Source organism: Rhynchophorus ferrugineus, unplaced genomic scaffold (assembly GCF_030347505.1).
Source record: "Rhynchophorus ferrugineus isolate W39M unplaced genomic scaffold, kcgeb_rfMv2 rfM9, whole genome shotgun sequence".
In the NCBI taxonomy this organism is placed as follows: Eukaryota; Metazoa; Arthropoda; class Insecta; order Coleoptera; family Curculionidae; genus Rhynchophorus; species Rhynchophorus ferrugineus.
This window is the reverse complement of record NW_027472588.1, coordinates 20,438,087-20,465,940: the sequence shown is the minus strand read 5'-3', so window position 1 is coordinate 20,465,940 and position 27,854 is coordinate 20,438,087. Positions and strand designations below refer to the sequence as shown.

General features: G+C 33.4%; 3 protein-coding genes across 10 annotated transcripts; 1 reads left to right on the top strand and 2 right to left on the bottom strand.

Annotated features, from left to right (window-relative positions):
- Window positions 1-155: 155 nt before the first annotated feature.
- On the bottom strand, window positions 156-8,325 carry Bub1 (Bub1 kinase). Of its 6 annotated transcripts, none has more exons than XM_076413822.1 (16): window positions 7,934-8,325; window positions 7,664-7,868; window positions 6,219-6,443; window positions 5,929-6,136; window positions 5,726-5,872; window positions 5,451-5,658; window positions 5,218-5,344; window positions 4,033-4,196; window positions 3,825-3,973; window positions 3,503-3,741; window positions 3,302-3,447; window positions 2,973-3,115; window positions 2,640-2,913; window positions 1,097-1,305; window positions 687-1,012; window positions 156-619 (listed from the first exon to the last, which is right to left on the bottom strand). In XM_076413822.1, exons 1-16 carry the CDS (start codon window positions 8,062-8,064, stop codon window positions 305-307), a joined length of 3,216 nt encoding a protein of 1,071 aa, XP_076269937.1. In that variant the 5' UTR covers window positions 8,065-8,325; the 3' UTR covers window positions 156-304. The 6 variants fall into 6 exon arrangements, with proteins under 6 accessions (XP_076269937.1, XP_076269935.1, XP_076269939.1 ...); XM_076413820.1 differs by having other exon boundaries at window positions 1,097-1,309; window positions 2,644-2,913; XM_076413824.1 differs by having other exon boundaries at window positions 2,973-3,109.
- Window positions 8,326-8,758: 433 nt separating this feature from the next.
- LOC143202353 (protein FAM76A) lies at window positions 8,759-21,717 on the top strand. 3 transcript variants are annotated; one of them, XM_076413817.1, is made up of 6 exons: window positions 8,759-8,974; window positions 9,090-9,368; window positions 9,435-9,568; window positions 17,072-17,309; window positions 18,967-19,220; window positions 21,593-21,717. In XM_076413817.1, the coding sequence occupies exons 1-5, from the start codon at window positions 8,891-8,893 to the stop codon at window positions 19,201-19,203; spliced, it is 972 nt and encodes a 323-aa protein (XP_076269932.1). In that variant the 5' UTR covers window positions 8,759-8,890; the 3' UTR covers window positions 19,204-19,220; window positions 21,593-21,717. The 3 variants fall into 3 exon arrangements, with proteins under 3 accessions (XP_076269932.1, XP_076269931.1, XP_076269933.1); XM_076413816.1 differs by having other exon boundaries at window positions 21,588-21,717; XM_076413818.1 differs by lacking the exon at window positions 21,593-21,717 and adding an exon at window positions 20,756-20,888.
- Pdxk (Pyridoxal kinase) lies at window positions 21,046-22,820 on the bottom strand. Its single transcript, XM_076413819.1, has 6 exons — window positions 22,704-22,820; window positions 22,350-22,475; window positions 22,050-22,293; window positions 21,726-21,998; window positions 21,309-21,494; window positions 21,046-21,257 (listed from the first exon to the last, which is right to left on the bottom strand). The coding sequence occupies exons 2-6, from the start codon at window positions 22,431-22,433 to the stop codon at window positions 21,157-21,159; spliced, it is 888 nt and encodes a 295-aa protein (XP_076269934.1). The 5' UTR covers window positions 22,434-22,475; window positions 22,704-22,820; the 3' UTR covers window positions 21,046-21,156.
- Between the last annotated feature and the right edge of the window lie 5,034 nt (window positions 22,821-27,854).

The following is a 27,854-nucleotide window of genomic DNA, read 5'->3' as shown; positions in this document are numbered from 1 at the left end:
AATATATTGTCGAAAATAATTCCCAGAAACTTCATTATAGAACTTTCAGGGGCATACCTTAAGCCCATGGTAGTAATAACTCAGCAAAAGGTAACGATGAGATATGGGGGATTGAGGAATGGGAATGGAATGGAATGGGAAGAAAAACGCCGCAGTTAAAATAAAAATTAATATATTTTGCCTTTATTCTTAAGTAAATTGAAATAATCAACAACTCTAAAACAGCCTGATAACTCAATGGATGTAAACTAACTGATAGTAAATAAATATACTTAAATAATTTTCCATATAGAAAATTCAAAAACTATCGATTCTTCAACATATTTATCAGAGTACGAAGCTGTATAGGCAGATCACGTTTACGTTGTGGTTCATCAAGTTCTTCTTGAAATAGCAATTCTAGCGTAGCAATATCAGCTGGACCAGACTGTTGATTTAGTAAGGTGCTGAAGAACATATTCCACAAATCAATTTTCGTATATCTAGGAAAATGTTTCATAATGCTCCAAACATTACTGATTTTTTTCAACTGGATGTACTCTTGGAATAAAAGTACATGGGCCGAAGCTGCTACGCAAAATAAATCAGTATGATAACTCCAAGGCCTTCCATCGCGTACCTAAAATCATGGTTTTATTGAATTTAATTAAGCTAGTGGTATTAGTTAATTAATAGGCAAATATTACCTCACAACAGATGAAATCTTCAGTAGTGATAGGTCTTGTAAACGTTGCTTTATCCGGGAACATCGTCATGTCTATGCTACATCCAAAGTCAATAAGCTGCAAACTGAGTGAATTATTTGATTGTAATAAAACTAAAAAATTATCGGGCTTTATATCTGCATGGATAATTTTCACCTCATGCATAGCTTTAACGATTTTCAGCATTTCCAGCGTAAAATATACGCATAATGTTTCCTTTCCTGTCGATTGTTTTTTTAGCATGTTTGCCGTATCTAGCAATGAACCGAAGGGTTGGAATTGTGAGACTAGTATAGATGCTTGGTCGCCTATAACAACAATATTCGATTATGTCTTATTTGCGATAAAAACACAACATAATGCAAATACAACACAAATGCAAATATACTTACTAAAATATCCTGTTGAAATATCCATAAATCTATCTTGTAAAGGATGATTTATTAAACGAGCCTGTAGTTCTCTACATATATAAAATTCCCATTTATTTGGAGGTCTCTGATATTTTAACGCTACGGTACTACGCATCTGGATATTATATGCTTTAAATACTGTTCCAAACTGACCTTTGCCAAGTATCTTTTCTATTATATAATTATCCCTACCTAAAAATAATAGTACACTTACGGCAACACCCAATGTAATGAGTTTTATACATGTTTAAATTTCAAATATCGAATGAATATACAAATTGTTATAGAGGCGTCTAGAAGGCACTCTTTAACTGCTGCCAATACAAGCGTAATGCAATCATTCAAAAAGTAGTTTTATTTCTTGGTTGACTACTTTATTACGTAAGTAAAGTTATTAAATCGGTTAGCTTTGACAGATAAGAAGTTGCAAGTGTTAAAAAAAACCGTTAAACTATAAAACGTGAATTGTCCCTATTGACGCACTCAACTGCTAGACATTTTATATAGTGGCAACTCCCTGCCAGAATCCTTTAAATTGTAATAGTTACTTGGACAATTATCTGAAGCTGTTCCAATTTGATAACAAGCATGAGAAGATCCAAATGTGATGATCATCAAGCAAGTATACAGGATTACCACCAGTTAATTGAACAAAAATATATTAAGTCGGGGAAAAACTAATTTCGTTTTTTTTACACTCGTCGCATATCTCCAGTAATTCGGCGAAATCGTACATATACGCGTTTGAAAGTAATTCATAGAACATTCTCGATATAGATTTGGCGGTTTTCGCCTTGAAAATAGAGATTTCCGGTCGTTTTCTTAACATTTTACTTTTCTACTTTCTCTAAAGAAGTTGGATCTTCGGTTGCACATTAATTAGCAGTAAAACAATTAATAGACCTAGTTTCCATTAGTAAATCGTCGTTAAAACGAAACCAACGAAAAATTTCCCAAACGGTTACAAAACCCTAAGCTTAACGCCACGAATGATAATGCTCGGTGTTTTAAGGATTGGAAAGGGATTTCCAACCTGACCAAACCATTAATTGTACTTACTATATAATAAGATTGATTATTTGATTGATTGATGATTGATTTGAAAAACATAAAAACACAAAAAAAAAACATTTTTCCCAACTGATTATATAATATTGAATAATAAGAATTGAAACCAAAGAATTCAAAGAACAAAAGGCCGCTGTCTACTGGCACAAAAAGAATTATTAAAAGTTTATATAAAAAAGACAAAAATAAAAATATATAGCTAACTCCAAAAAATCTAGAAATATTTAGATATGGTTATACATCTTTCAAGGATGTTAAAACATACATTAAATTCATACAAAAACAAATGGAAGTGATGTAATGGTTCGAATGAGCTTACAAAACTTGTTATAGTATTTTTTTGAAATTAAATTCTTGAGAAATATTAAGCACATTTTCAGTTTTTTTATGAAACTGAACTTAGTTCTAGCTCCATATAATAAATTTTATTATGACCACATAACTATCTAAATACTGACCTATATATACAGGTTCTTTCTTAACAGCTAATCTCGGATTACCATCGATGGATACATAACCTTGATTATGAATCCCAGGAAAAGAGTTTCTTTCAAGCAACTGCGATATAAGGCTAGCACTAAAAGGATCCGAGGGCACATAGTCTAGTGGACATGTTAAGTTAGGCGGAGGAATCTTCCTTACTGGGCTTTGAATTGGTGTCGATTGCATTGGAGATGGGGGCGATGGTACTGTATGTGCGGGAGGCAAAACATCATCCATTAAATCCCCTGAAATTGAATTGTGTTATGCCACCTGAAAATTCTATACTTATAATGATATATCCTACCCAATAAGCTTCGACGTAATGCCGCATTAGCTTTCAAATTTTGTGCTAAATAGCTATTATGTTCTTCTGATATTGTATTAATTTTTGCTTGATGGTTATACAGGGATGATTTTGTGGTCGCCCCACTTGAACTAGAACTTAATCTGAATATAGAATTGTTATACCATTTACAGTGTTCTAGTACATTTGTTCAAAATGTTCTAACAATGAATAGTATGAAATATAACTTGTTAGAATAGATGCATCATGAAAATCCTATTGTAATTTATACATTTAATTATTTATTTTTAATGATTAAGATAGAGACTATATACACTATAGTTACTTACACATAACCACTTTTTTCCTCTAAAATTGTACTTAAAGCCTTGTCCTCTTGTAATTTGTTCTCAGTAAATAATCTTTTTTTCGTATTCTGTACATTATCGTTGATAATTTCATGATTAACCTGCATTTTGTTTTGAGGCGTGCTCACCTACATAAAAAGCATCAAAATTATGCAATCGACGCCTAATTAGATTTTTACATACCTGCATTGCGTTTAGATTAAAATTGAATTGTTGTGTACTACATGTCGACTCCAATGGATTAAATTGAGGTGGATCTGCATCTTCAAAAGACGATGAACTGCTGTCAGAAAATGGTATCGGAGCCATGGGTTTAGCACCATCTGCGGGCTGAGCTGCCATAGCACTATCCATACCACCACGAGAGCCGGTTTCCACTTCATCCGCGTTAAGAACACGAAAAGCTGTTCTCATTGCATTACCTGAAAAAAAAAACGGTGATTACAAAAAATATTTCAATGTAAAAACTATGAAAAAATGATAAAATTCGACTGTAGAATCTTACCTTTTGACGGTGCCTGAAGTGGTAAATCAAATCCAATAGGGCTGGATTGTAATTCATTTTGAGATGTAAACATTAAATTGAAGCCGCATTTGGGTTGTCGAGGTTCAGAATCTTCAAATACCATGCACTTAGTTGGAGGCATACCACCACTGAACAAACAAAAAACTAATAATTTAGCAATATACGATCACATGGCCGCGTGTTATACCTTATTCTAAACTCATTGCTTTTACTGAAGACATCTTGTAAAAAATTTTGGTGTTCTGCCTGAGATTTCCATGGACTATGAATAACAGTGGAGGTCATCTCATTTTTCACTGAGTATGATTTGTCTTTTATTGGTGACTGTTCATGTATTTGGAACTTCAGCTTCTAATTAAAGAATTGTAAGAAATAACAAAATGCTATCTTAGTTGGTCTAAAACTTTTGAGGAAGGATCCAATAAATGTATTATTGTTATTATTATAAAAACAAATATTATAGGATGGAATATATTTGCCTTGCAATTGATTGATAACACTATGAAATTACATCTTGATTACTTTAAATACATTCAACTTCAAAGTATAATTTTAGTAAAATGGGCATGGCTGGCAAAACAGACGTCTTATTTTCTTAAGCCTCTTCTTCAAACAAAAATCCCGCTACTAGGTCTCTTTATTACTGGGTTACCTATGGACCACTGGAATTTGAACATACCAAAGCTTTAAAAATTAAGACTTGGAATGCAGAAGGCTTTATTATGAGCACTAGAATAGAAGCTATCTGTAATTGGAATATCACAATTTGTAAGTTAAAAATGATTGCATTTTGAAATTAACATTTCAGAAGTTAATTTTCGACATTATTTTTTACGGACGAAAAATACAGTACATGCTCACAGAAAATCGTGTAGTATGTCAAGAAACTGGATCACGTAGGATAATGTGCAAAAAAGAGCATGGTCGAAGTCTTCGAGGCAAAATTGCAAAGTCTGGAGTGATGCGAAGGTAGGTCTAGACCTTGCTATCACCACTTGTTTTGCAGGGATGGAACGGGAATGATTATCATAAGCTTCTCGAAGATGGAATTTACTACAGATAGAATTTACTAATTTACACTACAGATGGAATTTAAAAAAAAAGCTAGAATTGACCAAAGACAACTGTGCAAAAATTAAGAAAGGTTGACTGAAAAAGTAGTCCTTTCTTATTAGCATTTTCGGAACTTCTGCAAAACTCTCTTAATGGCATAGAGACTTGTTAAAATCACTTGCTTGAGTTTTTCCCCTTGAAATCACAAAAATTCTGCAGTTATAGAATTATGATTTTGCCAAGAGTGGCTAAATGTCATAAAAAACAAAATTAATATTCCACAAACACATTAATATGTTCTAAATATATTAATATTTACCACTTCCTCAGGTACCACTGGTGGTTCATTTTGGACGATTATACACTCGTCATCATCATCTACAATTATCGATTGAATTGCTCGACAGGTTTCAACTTGTTGAACTGTATTAACAGTCTTTCTGTATCTGTATTAATGTAGTAAAGAAATAGAATATGAACAAAATTAGTTTACCATTGTTAGATTTTATCGATATCAAACCATCAATAAAATATTATGGTCTTTTATATTACCTGGTTGCTCTCAATTCTTCTATTGAAAATTCTGTTTGAGGATCAATATAAACTCTATGTTTTGGGTAACCATGTATTACACTTGGACTTGCTTCGTCAGGATAATTCACTATGGCAACATGCCAACTTGAATAATCTTCTTGGCATTCTGTTGGTAGGTTGGCTGGCAACCCAATAATTAGTGTTTCATCTGAATTATCTTCATGAACTGTAAAGTGTATAAAAACAGTTTTTTTTTAATTCCAAAAAAAAAATATATAATAGAGTTACATTACCTGAAAACCCTGGTCCTGCAGGTCTCTGACTTGCCAGAACTCTTTTCTTATGTGGCACTGTAGTCCATGGCCCTGGTTTAAGTGTGTTCTCTTTTGGTGCTTCTTGTCTCTTAGCTACAGTAATAATACTTTTAGGTGGTGCTCCAGCTACAATTAAATTTTGTGCCACTAAGAACAGAAATATGTAAAATGTAACCGCTAACCCGCTAAAGTTCCTGAAACGGATTGATCTTCGAAAACATTTGTCTGCGCATTGCATTGAGTATTTGGTACAATCGGAATAATTGGTAATCCATTATTTGATCCAGAAGGCATACGTACAGTACTAACTCTACCTGATCTATGTGAATGAAGTGAAACGAGAGCTTGCCGTTTTTCTTGAAGACGGTTTTCATTACGCCCAAATATAAGCTACAATTTAAGTTATTTGAAAAATAAACATATTTAAAAAATATTTTAATAATACTAAAATATTTACATAAAAGTTACTTACATGTTCTCCTGCTGCTTTTATTAAATTATTGTAGGCACTCTCTAAATCATCATATGGCTGCGCTAAATTTTTCTTTCCTTCTTCAAAAACGTTATACGCTTTTTGAAAATCACCAGCAGCTTCATAATAGTAAGCCCAAGCTTTATAAAAATCTGCACACCCAATACAAAGATTCTTTGATTTCATCATTAAATAAAGTTCAACTGGATTGGGGAACATATCAATCTAAAATATTTTAATTTAAATAACATGTAATGTAATGAAAATAATATAAACTATATAAGGATGATTTCATTTACATATATATTGGTACTTTTTAGCAGTGTTAATTTCGATCCTATATCTTGAAAGTTTGGAAATGCGAAAACGTAAGTTTTGTTAAACAAAGGCTTTAAAACGCAAACGCAACAAAAGTTTATGGCTTAGGGGTTTCTGAAAACGTTATTTGCTTAAACCTTTGCAAATTAAACAAAATATATTATATCAATAAATCGATACCAAAACAGCACTTTAAATTAAAGTAGAGGAAAGGGAGGTATAACAAACTCTTGCAAGACCGGCCGGACAATGATTATGAAATGCTACAGGCAACAATTGAGCAAACTGGGCGAAGAACTTGATCGAAAAAGGCCATTTGCCTCGAAAAGATATTTTTACACTTGAAATGTGAACTTCTCTGGCTACACTAAACCAAAACATTCCAATTTTGTGAATTAACAATTCAAAATGTTGGAGAATTGCTATCTTCATCAGTAACTTTACAACGTCGAATTTCAACAGTTTCTTGCGCGAGGTTATTCGTGTGAAACATGAACTATATATAAATATCTCTTCACTTAAAAACAAAAAAATTTAAATATTAACTCGTATACATCATAGTCATATGGAAATTAAATTATTGGGTTTATATGATATTGAATTTTTAGGATTTATAGCAACAAGTGCATGTATTATTTTTGCCGCATGGAAGTTATGACGTTTAATAATGCACAGAACGGCGGCTCCCATAAAAATCAGCTGACTCAGGTATCTTCTAGTTTCAGCTAGTAAATAAGATATTTTGGATAGAACTGATAGACCAAAAAGTCTGAGTGTGGTTGTTTGATAACTTTTTTTTCAATAAATAACAAACTTTTTAAATGCAATTATAAAAATTATAAAATCTATATTCTATTCCAATTTCAAAATTATTTAGTTGGCGAATATATGTGAACTCACTACATTTAAAATGTGAAAGCCAAAACTGTACAACTTTACTGATAAAGCATATTCACCCAAACAACAGCACCCAAAGGATCATTCAATTTGGTTTTTTAAAATAAATCAGATATATTATTTTATTCAACCACAATTATTAAAATGAACTCATAGAAAAACTTACACAGTATACATGAAACTAGCATAGCATTTCTTTATTAGCACTATAAATAATAATTAAGACTTACATATTTAATCCATAGCTTACAGAACCGTCTGTCATTTGTGTATCTGTAATCATTTTCAAATTTACCCAAACAGTGTTCAAGTAATGCTGTACAATTTCCTTCGTGTCCACTTTTTGGATAACTCTGTTCAATCCAAATGATATAATTATAATAATTTTCCAATGGATCAGGTCCATCATAGTCTCTAATTAATGCTTCAAATTCTCTAGTTTTATGAAAATATTAATACATTAGCACATAATGTACACACTAAACATAAGTTAAACTTACTCCTTTTGTTGCAAGAGTTGACTTTGATATTCTTGATTAGTTTGGGCCTGCAAAGCCATTTCTAATTGCTGTACATTTCTACCTCGCCGAAGAGGTTGAATATTTTCTTTACTGTAATCAAAATCCATCATTAACTTTTTGACATAACTAATTCAAACTGTCAGATTTAATATCCACCAAAGCGAGGGTCCATTTAAACTCAAATGTACAGTTACTTATTTGAACATCCTATCGCCTACGATTAAATATACATAGAAAAGAATGTTATAATATAGTCAATATTCATTTTTTCTATTTAAACATTAAGTGCCAATTTAATGTTCTGGTGACTATAACGAAAACTGGCTCAGAAAACTAGGGGAAACTTAGGGGATGACAATAATGAAAGAAGTAAATAACTGTCACTACACACCTGAAACGACCGTTATGGTAATACATAGGGAATTTTATTACAACCGATTTTTTTTTAATTTAAATTTTTTAACGTATTCCATTTCATTTTAAAGTAGTGTATAGTTAACTAATAAATTTTTAGATAAATAGAGCCTTTTTAATACGTATTTTATATAAAATATAGAATATATACCCATTTTTAATTACATAATATTTATATAATAAATTAATATTTATTTATATGTTGGTTTACTATATATTTATTATTGCAGTACATATTCACATACTACTCGTCACACGAGCAGAACTACTGCACGTTCATATTTTGTTTTAATAATTTTAAAATAATTTCGAATAACGGAACTACTAAATAGAGGGTATTTATTCTATAAAATTGGCTAACCTGTCACAACGCCATTTTAATTTGTCACGCGTACTGTCACGGTTGTACAAGTTGTGATTAACGTAATTTGTAGCCTACGGTTTATACAATTTCGTGTTAACTAAATTTCATCTATATTTTAAAGGACTTATTTTTGTAATAGTGTGAGAAAAAAATTAAACATGAGTGCACCTTTATTCGCGTGTTCTCGTTGTTTTGCTCGTTACCCATTCGAAGAATTATCTTCAGGTCAACAACTATGCAAAGTGAGTGTCATTTATTTAATGTTGAACTTTTAATGGTGCTACAATTCCAAAGCGTCTTAATAATATAACAGTGTAATGATTTATAAAAGTTAAATTATGATATTTCTCCTATTAGGAATGTCGCGGTGCATTTCCGGTAGTGAAATGTACGTATTGCCGGTCCGAGTTTCAACAAACTTCAAAGGGTAGTACTAGTGCAATATGCAAAAAATGTGAACAAAACGTTAAGGCATATGGAAAGCCCACAGCTTGTGAATATTGTAATATTATTGCTGCTTTTATTGGCAACAAATGTCAAAGGTGCACAAATTCTGAAATTAAGTATGGCCTTCCAGTAAATTGTGAGCAATGCAAGCAGAAATGTGCATTCGATAGACAAGATGATGACAAGAAGGTAACAAATAAAAAATCACAAGTCAAACTGATCAGTGACATGGAAGCAAATATTTCTATATTTTAGGTTGATGGGAAGCTGTTATGTTGGCTGTGTACATTATCATTTAAAAGAGCCCTTGCAAAAACCAAACAAGGGGATGCTGACAGAAGAGCTCAACTTAAAATATCACAGGTTCATAAAAAACACAAGGAAGGAAAGTGAGTTGATAGAATATGCTCCTGTAAGACATTACATTTTATATATTAATAGTTATTTGGGAGTTGTTTAAGTACAAAAATCATCAAATAGTAATTGCATTAAACACACAATATTGACTTGGTCATTGACAGATATATTTGTGTTGAGTTTAGATCTATTTAGTTTATGTAATTTTTAAAGTGCTAAATTGATATAGCTAAAGATAATAATAATATAGCCTAAATAAGACTCAAGATTATTAAGGAAAAAATTAATGAATATATTGAAATGTAGGCCAGTATAGTACATTGTGATTTTTTTATACTTTAGGGTATCTGGAAAACAGATATTTGCACGTACAGTCTCAGATAATTATTTCTAATAATCTGAGATTAAAAAAAGTAATAATATAATATATAGAAAGAATAAGTGTAATATATTTAGATCATTAGAAGTACATTCTTGGTTTTAAATAATTTATCATCTATATAGTTAGATATAGCTGTTTTATGTGTATCTTGCATGTTGTAAAATTTAGAAAGTTTTATTTTATGCAACTGTCGCGCCTGGCGATGATTCATTGCAGTAATCACTAAATGTATTACTAGTAATTATTATTTTATTGCTAATGTCTTATTAATTTAGAAACTTGTTATATATTATTTTTCAAAGCGCCTAGCCGAGCAAAACCATGTGGAATTGGTCAATAAAAGTGATAATTCTATATAAAACTAAAAGGTATAGTTTTCGAAACAGGTTTTTAGTGGGTTTGCAATATGCATTTGATCTTGAGCATCATATGTAACGCCTGTTTTTTTTTTGTGTGTTAGTACATATACCAATGTGCTAGTACATATAGGCTACTCTAAAATGCCATGTTATTCTACATTTAATTTTCTCTAAAAGATTTTTTTGTTAAAATATATCTGCTTCAACATAAACATCAAGTAATTCATTTGCTTATAAACTGCAATTGGTGCCACGGTTGGTTGGTCTTCAACATTCTTCACCAAATATTGATATTGCCCTGGTCTCTAATACTATGAGCCCTTTCTTATTCATTTGTTTTATGCTGATCGTTCTATTTTTCATGTAAAAGAGAAGGCTTTTTTAGATGAGATCTCATTTCACATTCACCTTTTCATACATGATGTTTACGTTTTAATTGAATTGTGTTTTCTAACACAGTATAGGAGAAAATCGCGTAGAATTTGTGTTAAGTGTCGCTTTCAAAACCTATGGAGAAATATTAGACTGCATCAGTAGCCAAATTCCAAAAATATGAAAAAGAATTGACATAACAAGCGTTCGATTAAGCACAAGCATTATCTTAGAGAAGCGAAAGTTTTTGTAACTTGACGGATTCAGTTTATTCTTTCATCCATACCTGCCGAGTAGATGCCAAAGAGTATGGTACACAAAGGTATTGGACAGAAATGGATTGGTGTAAGGTATTGTGGGAAATGCTAACTGGGGGGCGTCGAGAAAAATATCGATATTTTAAATAATATGGATATATCGTTCTTTTCAGTTTTATTTTAAATATCGATATATAGGAGAAAAAAATATTGATACTTTTTTACAATATATATTGATTTTTTTAATAACACATTTAAAATTACGTACTAATTTGAAAGGTTTATTTAATTTTTTTTTCGCCAATCCTAGTGCCAACTGTGTTAGTTACAATGTATTTGTATGTTATAAACAAATTCTGATCCATTAAGCATAAAGTTATGAACGTTTATGGGCTCTAGCCTCTGACTGTGAAACTACTCTTATTTAGTAATTGAAAAGCCTTCAATAATTTCAAATTATCTTGATAATTACTCCAATTTATCACATATAACACTTCTGCAGTTAAATTCGGTGCTCGAAGGTCTAGATTTTCTGGTTATGTAGTCGAGAGTAGAAACCATCGAATGATAAAAAGCAACACATGATTCGCACTTACTAAGTCAGTGTGTCGTCAATGGCGCAATATCTCAACGGCCAGTTTCTGAAACAATGTATATGCAAAGTTCACAAGATTAGTTTGTTCATTTGTGAAAGAATGGTCTGAATTAGAACAACAAACTTTTCGATTAAGTACCATTTATTAGTTCAATGAGATTTCGGCACATTTATTCTTCGGGATCGATTTTGTAAAATAAAATTGAATATTCGAGATTAGGTGGTGTCATTCTGCTGTAATCGCATGTCGTTCACCTACATATCGTCCAATTTGGACAAGAATAAATTGATTATTCTCGTTTCATAGCTTATAACCGTTAACGGTGATGCTTTTAGAAGTACGACGGATGACGCAGAAGGCCGTAAGTTCGCACCAATCAATAACTTTTTGTGGACCACCTGGCGGATTTCGTTTAAGTTAATAAACATATACTAAAACTATGGTAGTTATCAAAATCATACATCGCAAAATGCACCTCATCGCCTAAAAATATTGTTGTTGGGCATATAAATTAGTTTTAAGGGATTTTTTAATTTGAAGTTTTATTTTAAAAAATAGGTACAATATATTTTATTCAAAGTATTGTCCATTGATAGCCGCTACTTTTCTCATTTTTACTCAATTTACGGATTCCATCTCAGAAGGATTTATCTTGAGGCTATTCACGAATCGACCTATTTTTTGGTATCTTCGTAAATAGTGAAGCGTTGCTCAGACAGATCACGGCTCATGTCGGAACAAGTAGTAATCAGACGGCGATTCCCATTGATGGTTAAGTTGTAGAAGCTCATAGTATGCCACTCCAAGTTGATCCTACCAAATACAGAGCTTTAGCTTATAGCCATAAATATTCGGTTGCCGTTGATGCATGATCAGATGTCCCTATGTTTTTGTTCGCTTTAAATTATCGTAATTGATCCACTTTTCATCACTAGTAACAATAAGATGCCTTAACCTTTCCAATTTTGCAATTAAAGTAGCATTTCATTTAGCATCCATTCAATGATTGCTAGCCCTTTCATGCTGCATAGATGTAAACAATTGGTAATCATAAAGCGCTATATCTGATTGAGTGCGCCGAGTGCCACATAATTTTTCAGTCGCAGTATATTATTCACGACTTCTGGTGTTCGTTGTTGTTTTTTCAATTGACGTCAGTACTCATCTATACTAACAGTTTAATTCGGTTTTGACAGCATATAACACGCACCCTTATATATACCTTGCACTTAGTAAATCAACGTTGCCATACCAATGAAAATTCGCCACAGAAAACTCACTTTTTGCCTAGATCTTTCTGATCATTTAAAAAAAAACACCGGAAATCAGTTGATTCATCATCTGCTAAGCTGTCTAAAAGACGTTTTGGTTTAATAAGTGCAATTCATTTTCTTCGAACTTATTTGAGGATCAAAAACCCTTCCTTTGACATTATCATCAAAATCACCTTTAAATCCGACAACCAACCAAACAGACAATTGGTATATGATAGAGTATCATCATAATTTCTTAAAAGTGTTTAATGAGTTTCGGCAGAAAAACTCTTCAGATCAAACAACAAAACTAAAAAATATTGAAATTTTTAATATTTTATGATTAGCACCTGTATATACTTAATAGCTCAATAATACTAAATAGAAAACTGTTATTTTACTTAGAGAAATTCCAAAATAATCGAATTTAATGGTTAGGCATCTTAAAATACGTAAAATTTTTCAAAAAAAAATCATAACATTTTTAACATCACAAATATATGACTAATTACTGTTTCAAATTATTAATTAACAGAAATAATTATGGACAAGTTAAATTAATTGAAGTTATTCGGAATATAAAAATATAAGATCTCGACAGGAAAAAATATTTGTATTGTAAGTCATTTAAAAATGTTAAATGTTAATAAATGCTATTGAAATTTATTACTATTGCTTAGTTGTACTTGCATCTCTGTATAAGCAGGACGAGTGTGGGATAAATACAGCAGTATGTATATCACAAAGTAAAATTAATTAGACTAATTAAGCCAAAGTTCAGATTAATACTTATACACTATATAAGTTCATGTGGTTTGGTTCGCTTCAATCATCTGATTTCCTGTGTGTTGTTCAGAAGCTGTGATTTAGTAAGTTCATAAAGCCATTTGACTTCTAGGTTTGTTCCTGTATTGTGTTGTTCTTCGGTTCTTAGGTAGTGATAAGTATTAGTAATTAATCGAAGAGTTTTCTTTTGGCATCCTTGTTTTGTTATTGTTGTTTGTTACTAGATGGTTTGATGTTTTAGTACAATCCCGTGTTTGAACCCCAAGTCCAAATAGGCTTTATAACAGACGATAAACCAATCTCTTTAATTTTCTGTCAAGTTGGGAATATCTATCAACTAACCAGTACAGTTCTCGATTTTATATCTGATCTGGTCTCCTTTTTGTCTAACTTGTTGCTTCCAATTTATTAACCTACCATCGAAGTGGATGCTGAGATATTTCGCTGATTCTGATTGAGGTATCGGTCATCCGACAAATGATATATTTAGGTTTTTATCAATTCGCTCCAAAGCATAGAAGGAATGGTCAGAACAAATTTGGGGCTATTAAGATGAATTTTCCAGCGTCTGACCCATTTGTGGGTTAGATTCCTTACTTTTTCTATCGCCCCATGCAAAGATATGCCTTTACCCATAATGACTGTGTCGTCAGCAAATGTCCCAAGGGGAATTGCTGCTCTTAGGATGATCTCTAAGTTAATATAGATGCAGTCACTGTCCAGACCTCAGGGTCAATGCCGAGGACCGTGGTTCAGAGCCCACGTTAAACAATAGGTTCAGTCCAAATAAACCCTGACTGCTAAAAGTCTGACTTTAAAAGATATTTTTAATTATCATTCAATCACTTGATTAATTTCTTTAATTTCTACATAACCTAATTCTAATTCTACTGTTCCACGTTTAAGATTCGTGGTATTATTTAAGGTAAGAGAACTGTTATACTATATTTTTTCATTGATTATCCCAAGTTACTTGTCATTGTTGCTTTTTTTTTTTGTTAATAGTCTGCAACTTTTTTAATACTGATATACAAAACCACGTAAATATATTTACTACCTGCAACATTCGTGTGTTGTACATTTACGTAAAAAACGTAAGTACAAACATGAGTAAAATATTTGAGCACAACTTCTAATCTTGCTATTTAATGTAATCTTCTAATTTGCTATTAATTGTAAATGGATGTTTATGGAAATCTAAAGGGGTAGGGTACTATTATGCTTTTATATTATTTAGAATATTTTGTTATCTGAATTTAACGTTATTCTTGTGACCATATTTCCAACAACACAAGTGTTAAAAACATTATTGATGTTGATTGATTATGATTAATATTGTTATAATTTTATACATGAGCTTGCATTACATTAAAATTTAAAAGTTAGAGTTGTCAGCACCGTATTATTGTACCAATGTTCCCCTAAAATAGGCGTAGGGTCAGGAGTCAAATTGACATTTATGGGTAATTATAACGAATAACGTTTATAGATATTGTTTTAATTTTATATGTTCCTCTTCTGCATATAAACTTTAAATAGGCCAAATCTCACACTCCTTTCTATACACAATATTTTTAAAACGGGGATTTTTTTGGCTTAGCTTATTATTAGTTGGACTATTGATGGAAATGCAATATCCTAATTGTCAGTTTTAGCGACTTAAACATTGTGATTTTGAGGTTAATGAAGTACTAGAGAAGTTCGCAGATGGTGAATTTTAAAACTTATTGGACGAAGATCTAGCTGAAAATACCAAAGAAATTTCAGACAGCTTAGCACCTGATGAATCGACTGTTTCCAGACCTTTAAATACACACCTACCACACGAACCGACCGAAAAACAATTTTGAATGTTCCAACATTGTTACTCCAGGTTGTTACCGACGTCTGTTGAATAAACTGAAAGACTTGCGAAAAAGATCAGCAATAGTGATTCACAGGCGCAAAGTCTTGAATATACTTATAGTCTCTTATGCTCGGCCTGACCTGACATAGCGAGGGTTGTGGAGGATACAGTGTTAAAACTCAACTGAGAAGTTACGTTATAGCTCACCAATTACCACTCGTTCAGGTCAATGTATCTTAGCTGGCACACGGTTTCGAAATGCTGAAGATGTATGAACATGCATGATTGGAAATGGCAGGATGTAGGTAGCCATATTGGCAGAAAGATCAGAAAAATTTGGATATTGGAATATAATTTAATTAATACGTTGTATTATTTTTTCTCAATAAATGCCTTTTCGAGGCGGAAAAATTATCAGAATACATACAAACACCACCAATAATAATATATAGAACAATTGCTAATATATATACAAAACGGTTTAATACATGGTTTAAAAATAAAAACAATTTAATAAAGAAATATATAGATAATAAAAAACATTTAAATTAAAAGTGTGAGTTTAATTAAGTCTCTGAAGTTTATGACTTAGAATCCACAAAATAATTTTGAATAATCGTAAATTGAAACTGAATGAAATAGCAGACACTCTAAAGATATCAACTGTGCAAAGTAGGTGCCGCGCGAGTTCACTTTTGACCAAAAACAACGACGAGTTGATGATTTGGAGCAGTGTTTGAAAATGACCAAGCGTAATAAACCCGAGTTTTTGCGTCGAGTCATCCGAGTGGACTGCACACGATGAACCCGCTCCAAAGCGTGGGAAAACGCAACAGTCAGCTGGCAAGGTCATGGCGCCTGTATTTTGGGATGCGCATGGAATAATTTTCATTGACTCCCTTGAAAAAATAAGGACTAGTACATAGCGTTGTTGGACCGTTTGAAGGATGAAATCGCTGAAAACGGTCGCATTTGAAGAAAAAGAAAGTGCTGCTTCACTAAAACAATGCACCTTGTCACAAGTCAATGAAAACGACTGAAAAAATCCATGAATTGGGCTTCGAGTTGCTTCCTCATCCACCGTATCCTCCTGATCTGGCACCCAGGTCTCAAAAGAATGCTCGCTGGGAAGAAATTTTCATCAAATGAAGAGATGATCGCCGAAACTGAGGCCTATTTTTGAAGCAAAGGTCAAATCGTACTACAAAAATGGTATCGAAAAGTTGGAGGGTCGCTATAATCAGTGTATCACCCTCGAAGGGAATTATGTTGAATAAAAAAAACTAATTTTGCCAAAAAAAATGTGTTTTACTACGGTAGGCCGGGGACTTTTCAATTGACCTGTTATATGCCACACAATATTAAATAGAATATTGATTGAGATTTGAAGGATGACGGAACACAGAAAACAGTTATTTTCTGGCATCTAAAACTGGTGGTAATGACTATAAAAAATATATACAGTAATCAATGGTTATGCGAGGAATAAGCTCACCCAATGCTATATAAAGTGTAGGTATCTCATTAACAAAAATATTTTGACTGAATTATTCTTATTTAATCGTTCTGAACTACGATATGGTTGGTTAAAGCTGATTTTGAATCGTAAATCGACAGATATTTAATATTTTAAATAAATTGACCAAGATCAATATCTTACTGCTATTGACGTTTTTGATTACAGATTACGTAGCCACAACAAGCGACCTAACAGGCCAGATGTCACGAAACTACCTGTTCCCGACGAGCAGCCCGCAAATAAGGTTGCTCGTAATAATGCAGCGCCAGGGATGGTTAGAACAGATCTTGATCCCAACAGCTCCGACCATGTTGTCGCTATGACACAGTTGAAAGAACAAATTGCTAGTCTCAAGAAACAGATTGTACAGAAAGATTCGCAACTTTTAAGTAAAGACAAAATGGTAAGCACTTTGTCAAAATATGAATGTTTCTAATTTAATTCTCTTGAAACCCTGCTTTGTATAGTTTAGTGTTAAAAATTCCTTAGTAAAATAAGATATATCCTTAAGAAGAATAATTTAAAGTAATATGAACGTGCATTGTTGTAGATATTTTATTTCAATTGTGTCATTTTACATGTTTTGCATTTAAAATAAATAATAACTATAAACTTCTTAACACTATTCCCACTTAAAGTATCAATTAATAACTTTCTGGATAACTAGAGTAACTAGTTCAATGCCTTTTCATGACCTGTTCATTTGGTTTGAATTTGAACCTAAATTTTTGTGATTGGGTACTTCGATTTATGTTAAAAAAAATTGCATTAAAATGGTTGTAAGTAAGCCACTTACACTACTACAATCTAATATAAGTAGTTTACAACTATGTTCTTTGAGACTGTCACATATCTTTCCTATATTAATTTTGTCTTTTGTTTTGCTATTCTCTGAATACATATTCAAATATTTTCGTTCTTTTCAAATTTCATGATTTCAAATTAAATGAATTAATTTAAAGAATAATAAAAAATGAATTGAAACAAACAAATATTTTAAGAACATAAAAGCACTAAAACCAAAACTGATAAAGAAATTGTCATTGTTGTGAGCATCTGAACGTGTAATACAATTTTATTTTTAAACGCCAGAGAAACCTACTGAATCCAAAAAGTTTTCCATATTTAGTATTTCAGCTTTCAATAGAAGTTTGTTTAATCTTCAGGATTCATCAAACCCACCCTTGGCTTCCGATACCACTAAGGATTATAAAAAGTGAATTGACCTCTAAATCGATTCATTTTATCTAAATAGATTTAAAAAATTATTAACAAGATTATTTTATTTATTATTTTCAAGTTATATGACTGATATAAAACTAATAAGTTAGCTGGTGATAGGCTATTTTCTGAGAGTTTTACTATCATATATGATAAGTAACTTTAGGTTGTCTTTAAATGATGTGTGTACTAAATTAACAAGGTATATAAGAAAATGTTTTTATTTTTAAGTGTGATAATACGATAACACGACCATAAATTAACAATTGTTCATAGAACATTTAATCATATAAATTATTTTTTATTTATATAAGTAAATGTTCTCGGAACCATAGTTTGGCTAGAGGAGTTATATATATAGAGATAATGTCGATGACAATTCATATATGGCATATTATATTTAACTTTTTTTTTAAGATACAATTTTTCACCATTTTTTGCAACAATAACATATACCGTTTAAGGACTATGTAATTATTTTTATTGTATTTTTAATCCATAATCTGAATATATTTAATAGTTATATTTTTATAGCGAATTCCCTCGGTTCAAGTTAATTGAAATTAGAAATTTAATAATAAGCGAATCCATTATTTAATAACAATCGATATGAGTTTGAAAAAAATTAAAGCAAATACTAGATTATACCTGGGGTTCTATATTAACCAAATCGTTATTAGTGTGTTAATTGTACAAGAAATAAACTTTTTTAAGAATCAGTTTTGAAACTATACTCAATACTAATCTAATAATCTCAAATTGGGTATCATCATGTAGTGACGTTACATATTTAATTTAATATATACATTTAACCAATTAGTTTTGCCAATTATTTTTAGATAACCGAATTAAAAGCGAAACATTTTACTACCGAAGCCGAGTTAAGGGGGAAAATGAAGAATAGTCAGAAAGAATACGAAGACAAAATAGATACGCTCAACAAACGAATAACGTCGCTATTGAAACAAGTGGCTAGTTTATCGAAGTCAGCTAAGAAAGGAGTGAAGGGAGATTTGACCACAGTAAATTCGGACGCAAACAACAGCAGTGGAACAGATAGTCCCAGCATACAATAACTTATATAGATCAAATGGTAGGTGACATCCGAAATTATAATTTTTATTATCGTCTTGTTTTACATCGTTTACTGAACACTTTTTTGCATACTGCATGTATGTTCACTCATCGAGATTCATTACTTGAAACTGATATAAAAAGTATTCTGTAAACTATACATACTAGAAGTGACCTCTTTTTTAACATTCATTTTTTTAACAAAAATCCATCATTGGGTATAGTTCTACATTCTGTGCGGCTTTATTTGTTGTTATTACGATATTTATGTTACTATATATAAAAACTTTAATTAACTATCTTTTGTAAAGGTTTCACCTGTTGTTGTGATCATAAGAGATTTATTTCTCAATTTTTAAATGTCCCCCTTTTAATATTATGAAAAATATGTATTTTAATTTAGTTTAAGATTATTTCAATTTGTTAAGTAATAGTGAAAAGGTACAAGGTGCTGTATAATATGAATACTTTAATGAAATTATTAAAACGCAAACAATACAGCTACTTTATCTGCATCAGTTTGATTCAATTCAATAACTAACTTATTAACTCACATATTAAGGTTTTGGTAACATTTGTTCCATTTTTAATGTCCTTAATATACGTCTTTGATAAGATTTTATTTAAAACCACAGTAATATCACACAAATCGTAATAATTTTAGTGATATTTCTTCTGAATTATAACTAAATATGAGTACAAGTTATTGTGTATATATTTCTAAATAAAGAGGTATCAGGCAGTATCTGTATTACTAGTTTAACCAAATTGTCAGCAATGGATAATCAATGTTGCATTAAATTACAGTGGTTTAAAAAAAGAACATACAATATTCAAAATTGTTTTAAATACTCTATACGTTATATTAATTTCTAATTAATAAACTTATATCTCTACTAACTACATATCAATATTTTGCTTTTTATAATTTCATTAGGTATTTATATCTCTGCACACATAAGATAATAGTAAATATTAATTAAACCTGAATAGTAAAATAAAAGCAAAATAAAATAAATATTACATTGATCAATAATTGTGTTCCAATAAGTGTGTAAAGAAAGTTTGTTCCAGTTGGCTAGCTTAATTATTTAAAATTGAAATCTATTTGAAGTGAACTTTCAAACACACAAGCATTGGTTAAATATTAATCTTTATATAAAAGGACGAAGTCATTATTGATAGACATAAATCGCATGTTATATTTTTTTACCTCTTCATATATCAAAAATATTCAATTTTCCTAGATTTTCAAATTCAAATATCTACAATTTTCACCGATATCATGTAGCAGTTTCTAGTCTTTGTAGGTAGGAATACCATATATGCCAAATTTGGTTGATTTAACGGGAATGTCGGAATTAATTAAGCTTCGTTTCTATTTCTGTTACATTGGAGTTTGGCTAATTATTGAAAATCTAATATCAATTTTAGGATCACAGTTTTTTATCCTATTAGTAATTATTCCACGTTCATACTCTGCATCCTTAATTAACTATCTGATAATCGGTCTCCTATAAATTATGTTTTCTTCATAATTACGTTTTATTGCAGAAATTGCAAAAGAGAATTTAACTGGACATATAAGTTCACCATCGAGTTTTAAAATTACAGGAGCTACCCCAAATATTAAAGACTCATCAAGTAAACTTTATTACAATTCCAATGTTACCGAAATAGCGAGAAATTAAATAAGTTTATGCTAATCGTAAACTGTTACATTTTTTAATATATGTCCTATAACAACATTGTCTGTACCAAGTTTTGTTTTTGTAGGTAATTTGAATAAAGTATTTTTGTAAGGTGATGTATTTGTGTATTTAAATAAAAATAAATAAAAAAACTCCTCCTTTGCTTGTTTTTATTGCATACTACTATATAACTATTAATATAAACTTTATAGTTATTCTTATGGAAGACATGATTCCCTTTTTGATAATCTTAACTACTCAAGTTTATTCTACTATCGTGGCCACATAAGTTGCTGGAGGGTTCAAGATATCATCTTTACTTTGAATCAATTTCAGTTCCATGTTCTTCACTGTTGTTTCTTGACCTTTAGAATAAGTATTAGACAAATTGTTTTACGAAAGGGAAAATAACCCACCTCCTAATGAGTCTAATGTCCTTCTTAAAACAGCCTGTAGGGCACTAACCGTCTTTTCAAGAGACTGCTTTAAATCTGAGTTGGTCTGATGCATAAAGCATAGCAAAAGGGCACTAAATAGATCACCTGTGCCTGTAAACCTTGCCGGGAGCTTATCTATTTCAATTTGCAATTTAATAGGCTTATCTAAAAATTATAATGTATAAGACACTTCTAGTATAGATCAAAATAACTTTGTTTTAAGTTTTATTTTAAGCATAATTTTTTTGTTTGTTTCAGGTCAGGTCAGGACAGGCAAATATAAATAAAGAAGACTACTTGATCTGTGATAGACAATTAATGTAATTATTAAAGTAAGACTGATTTATCTGTGATAATTAGTGTAATGATTAAAGTGTATGTATAAGTATCACCTGCCTTTTCTTGTACTTCCAAACACCCATAATTTTTTATTATTTATAGAAAATTCTGCTGATGAAACACATACAGTTTCACAACCTTTTTCATGTAGGACATTTATAGCCTCCCAGATGTCATTATGTGTTTCAACTTTTATACCAGTTAAAATTTCAGTTTCAAATACATTTGGTGTAAGAATTGTTGCAAAAGGAACAATAAGATTTTGATACAATGGTATTAATTCTTTTGGAACGTACAGTTTACCATTGTCACCCATTACTGGATCACATACTAAAAAAAAGTACTCTATAATGTGTCCTACTATTTAATGTTAACTGTTACCATATATCAAGTCTGGATTTTTATCTTTTAATTGTTTATATAAATTGCAAATTTCTTTTAAAAAACTTGGTGATCCAATATATCCAGTCAATAAATGACTGTATGTATCAATATCATTTTCCTTAAGGCCCAATGCCAAATCTGCCAATTCTTTCTCTGTTAATACTTGGCCTTTAACAACTTTATAACCTGTGTGATTTGTAAACTGAACTGAATTTATATAGTCAACTTCAATCCCTAAAAGCTGCAAGACATACAAATGAAAAACAAACAAAATTTATGTAGTAAAATTTTTGATACCTGTATAGGAAAAACAGCACATTTATTCCCCACATAGCCTGATACTACATGGCTTTGAATTGATAAAACTTTTGAGGTATCCATATTTCAAATATATTAATGTTTCTTGAATCACTTTCACATATACTATAACAATTGTGAAACAATTACATAAATATATACCTTATCTAATCTATTCTTGCTTAATTATTTAATTGTTTTTATTCTTGCTATTCACTATGGATTTGTTTATTAAGGATTGAATATGAACAAATGTTCGGTAGCTACTAAATAAATATTTGAGATATTTAAATTAATAAATCAATATATTTACGTATACAAATAAATTTAATAAAACAGAATTTTAATATTTACTTTTAATGTCATGTTACATTTAATATATTTAGTAAAATTTGAATACATAAAATTACGTGTAGACTTAAATAACCTTAAAATTTATTAATATTTGATTGACATTAGGCAGTGTCACTGTTCCCAACTGTTCTAAATCTTATTCCATGAATTTAAATCTTAATAAAATTTGTTCTCTAAATGTTGTTAACTGTTATAACATTTCATAAAAAAATGTCCTTAATTTGTTTGATCTGATATGACTCAAAAACAGTAAATATTGAATAATACATTTATATGAAAGGTATAGAGTATAAAACAAAAACATTTAATTTACTTGAAAACTATGTTATTTCAAAGGAAATAAGTTGCGATTTGTTGATCGATTATTTCAAGGATACTGTTGTATATATTCCAATATTAATTATATTTCCTATTCAGTAGTCTAATTTTATCAAAACTCTTAATTCCAAACACTTCACTCTTTTTTTTTCGAAAAACAATGGCCTTACCCAGGCGATGTAACAATAATATATTTGTAACAGTGTCGTTTCTTTCACTTTCTCCAAAAATAAAATGTTTTTTTTTTATTTTGATCAAAGTCATTCAAAGCATCGACGTAATTAATGACTTTATACACATTATAATTCACCTATATATTACATTCTATTTTTATTATAACAGATTTAGATTTTTTTTGGCCTGGAACCGGGTAGGGGAATCCTGTTACGGATACCTGGTCGGGAAGACCCGTAGGAGTAAGCGAGTTAGACTGGTTATGTGGAGACTGCCTCTTGGCTACCCACTGAACCCCACCCTATCAGCTGATCCAATGACCCTAACAGATACTTCTTACTGTTAGTAAGGAGGGTGCCCGTAACTGGTAACACCGTTAAGAGGTACAAGGGCCAGGCAAGGACGTGGCGTCGTTATCACACCACGCAGCTTGCGGTACATGAGTTAATCGCTCGCCGGAGAAGGTCGAGACAATTTGGAGTTAGAGTACGACGGGGTAGTGTCGGCTGTGATAGAATAAGGCTACGAAGAGCCGAATGAGTTATTGGCCTAAAATATCGGCCAGCTCGGTAATACATCTATTGTCCGAGAGACGAATAGTGGAGAAATATCTCGAGTAAACTTCGGATATAAAATCGTGAACTTGGGGGACGTCTGTTTCTCTTTGAATTTGATTGTTCCTGACGAACCAGGGGGCATTGATTATTCTCCTGAGAATTTTTTTTGAAAGACTTGAAGACGTTCCACCTGGTTAGGTGAGACGTATTTTAGATAAACACTGGAGCCGTATAGAACGACTGATCGAACCAGCATCTTGTACAGGAGAGATTTTATAGATAGAGGAAGCCTGCTAGCCCGGTTGATAAACGGTAACAGCAAATTAACAATACCTTGACCTTTATGGAGGGACTTTTGAATGTGGGAATTCCAACTAAATTTGCGATCGAAGACAAGACCATGGGATTTCGGCGTTCTCGACTTTAAGACGCGAAATGCTCGGTGCAAAACGCTTCTTGTGGAAGAAGATGGCCTGCGTTTTCTGTGGGTTGACCTGCAACCCCCAGAAATGTAACCACTGGACCGTCTTATCGAGTTGTTTTTGGAGTCTACTTCGGATGTGCGGTGCTACTCTTGAAGAAGCAAAGTAAGCAGTGTCATCTGCGTAAAAAGCAGCCTCAACTTGTGGTCTCCTAGAGATATCTGAAAGATAAATATTAAATAGAGCGGGTGCCAGAGGGGAGCCTTGTGGAACTCCTGCGTCGATAGTTTTCCGGTTAGTGAGAATATCTTTAATCTTGACCTGGAACGATCGTCCTGACAGAAATGATTTGATAAGAGCTGTTAGGTCATCAGGTAGACCTAATCGGATGCATTTCGCCATTAAGCCTTCGTGCCAAACCTTGTCAAAGGCTTTGGTTAGGTCCAAGAAGACCGCTCCAAGTCTTTAACGTCAGTTAAAAGCACAGTTGATTTTTGCCGCCAGCCGATGGGCCTGATGAAAAGCTGAGTGTTTGACGCGGAACCCGAATTGCTCATCTGGAATGATATTGTTTGTCTTCGTAAAATCATTAAGAGCATAAAGAATTGCTCTTTCAGCAAGTTTGGAAATGGAACTTAGTAGGCTGATAGGTCTGTAGTCAGAAGGTGATGACTTAGCTCCTTTTTTGGGGATAACTGCGATGAATGCATGTTTCCATGTGGATGGAAAGTGTTGCAGCCTCAGAATGGCGTTGATGATATTACTTAGTTCGGCGAGCTGCTTGTAGGGACGATTTTTGAGTTGGGCTATCGAAATATTATCGAAACCCGGGGCCTTCTTATTCCGAATCTTGCTGATCATTTGCGTGAGTACTTTAGGAGTGACTAGATGGTTTAAAAGATAACTCGGAGGCACTTGAGAACGAACGGAGTTGGAATTTCTAATGATTTCGTCGTTCTCAGCAGCGTTTATATTTGTAGCAGGAGGGAGGCGTTCCATTTGGGCCTCATAGGTTTTAACGAGGATCTCGGCCTTTTCGTGGTCGGTGACTGCAAAAGTTCCTGTTTTCGCTGACTTTAGGGGGGGTATGACGTTTTGCGCCTTCCCCACGAGACTTTTAGAGAGTCGCCAGAAAGTTGCGGGGCCATCCAACCTTTGGTCCGCTAGAAATGAGTTCCATTTCTCGGATCGCCAGGCTTTAATGGATTCCTTCACTTCTCGTTTTACTCTGTTGGCCTCCCTTTTGTCTGCTGAGTTGAGGGTGGCACAAGCTCTACGATAGAGACGATTTTTGAGTCGGATCTGTGACTTGATGCCTTCAGGAACTGGCTCACTTTAAGAGTTTGAAAATGATGGAACTTCGAATGATGAATTCTGATAGGCAGACTGGATGTCTCGAGTTAGCTTCGACACGGCACGCTCGAGTTAGTCAGGTCGATCAATCTTCGGGATTGGACCGGATTCCAAGAGAATTTCCTGATATCTCTTCCAGTCGGTTTTCTTTCTGGCCTTGAAGCGAGGAATTTCGATTGCACAACAATCCCTGAGAGTAAATATAATCGGACGATGATCCGAATGTAACTCGTCGAGAATTTATACATCAGAAGGACGATTGATGTTTTGGAGAATGAAAAAATCCAGAATGCGTGGAGTGCCCCGTTGTCCAATAGCGGGGTGATGGGTAGGCTCATCCGGCAGGGCGAGACCAAGCCCTAAGTTTGCACTCAGTGCTGCGATGTCGTTGCCTGCTCGATTTGCGCGCTCGCAATCCCACATGGGATGGTGAGCGTTAAAGTCCCCACTAATTATTTTTGAGGTTAGGCCGTCGAAGAGCGTTTTGAAGGCAGACGACGTCATCACGATTGGACGATCCTGAGTTTCCACCTGGATAGAGGTGGACTCGATATTTGGTGACGATACAATTGAAGGCAGAAGGTTGTGTTTAATTCCCTTTTTGACTAGGATAGCAGTTCCGCCATCGCGTGTTGAGATACGGTCATTCCTGTAAACCGTGTAGTTTAGAAGGGAAAAACGATGAGAGAGTTTTAGGAGAGTCTCCTAGATAAGTGCTATATAGATGCCTGAAGACGAAAGAACGAGTTCCAGCTCCACTTCTTTATCGCGTAAGCTGTTGGCGTTCCACAACATGACTTTAAGCACTTTGGAAGCAGCCATTTTGACGAGTAAACAACTGCTGAAAGCTAGACGGAAAAGGAGGGTTGCCGCTTAGGCGGCTACATTGGGAAATAATTGTTGGGATTGAAAGAAGTGCAGGATGCTGAGCATCTGCTGCAGTGTGAAGGTAGTAGGAAGACCCGCTGGCAGTGCAGAAGGTTGCATTGGGGCAGGGGCTGGTATATTGGCGGGAGCCACCCGGTTGGAGGTGGCCAGCTTTTGAGCTAACCTCCTTCCTCCCTAGTTGCTCCACGCAGAGTTTGTGTTGCGGTAGGCTTGTCTGGATTGGATTGGTCTAAGATTCCTGGGAGCAGGTCGACAGTTACAGCCTGTGTAATTAGCTGTGTGTGGGTCTCCACAATTGCTGCATTTAGGTGGCTTCTCGCGTACCTTGTTGCACGAACGGGTTTCATGGTGTCCGGCGCATTTGACACACCGGGGAGGCGCTTTACAACGAGAGCTGGAATGGCCAAACAGCTGGCAGTTGTAGCACTGCACAGGCTGGCCGTTGCCTCGCTGGATTTCGAGTTTCACGATTGACAGGCCTATTTTGGTAAGATTAATGATGTTCCTTTCTTCGTTAGGAACAACGACCTGGATTATGGGAAAGTCTTCGCCTGATTTAAGTTTTCACCTTTGAAGAGATTTTGGGTGGAAACCTTGCCAAATAAGGTGTTTTTTGGCTTCGTTAACCGTTACAATCGTTGGGATGTTGCGGATGATGACTCGTATTGCCCTTTCAGAAGGAGGGCAGAAGGAGTGAAATGCATATTTCCGGTCTTCAAGAAGCTTGGTCAGTTTGCGGAAGTCGTTCGAAGTTGGTACAAATAAGCAAGTTCCGTCCTTTCGGCTTAAAGTTGCAGTAATCTCTATAGAATTATCTTTCGCAATTCGAAGGATTTCTGAGTATTTCTTCCTGTCACGAAGAACAATGGGTGGGATTTTTTCCTTTTTAGGAGCGGTGGTTGGATTTGGGTTCGCCGAAAGAGTTGGCATAGGTAGTGATTGTGGAGATTGTGAGAGAGTTCTCGAAGTGTTTGGAACTGTGGTAGCTTGAGAAGTGTTTAGTGAGTTACTAGCCTGGCTACTTACCTGAGTAGGTTGGGTCGTCTTGACGGCCGCTGGTTTGGGCGTTGGCTGGGTAGCTGTCTTACTTAGCGGCTTGGTGGACGCTGATCTGACGGCATTTCTGGAGGTTGATGGTTGCGAGTTGGCCTTGGCTCTCTGCTGGATAGGTTGGGTAGACGGCTTGGTTGCAGCTGCATGTCTAGCCTTATCGACGGCTTTCGACAGCTGACTTGGTTGTGGCGGGGTGATTGGGCCCCTATTCCTCTTTCTCACCACGGTGAATCCATCATCCGGATCTTCATTTTCCAACGGTTGGGATGTGAGTTCCTTTGGTGTCTTAGGAGGTTGGTGTACTGACTGGGTTGGTGCGCCGGGGTGGGTTTAGTAAGGGCGTTTTGTAGCAATATCCGCATTGCGGAGAGCTCGTCTCCTTGCTT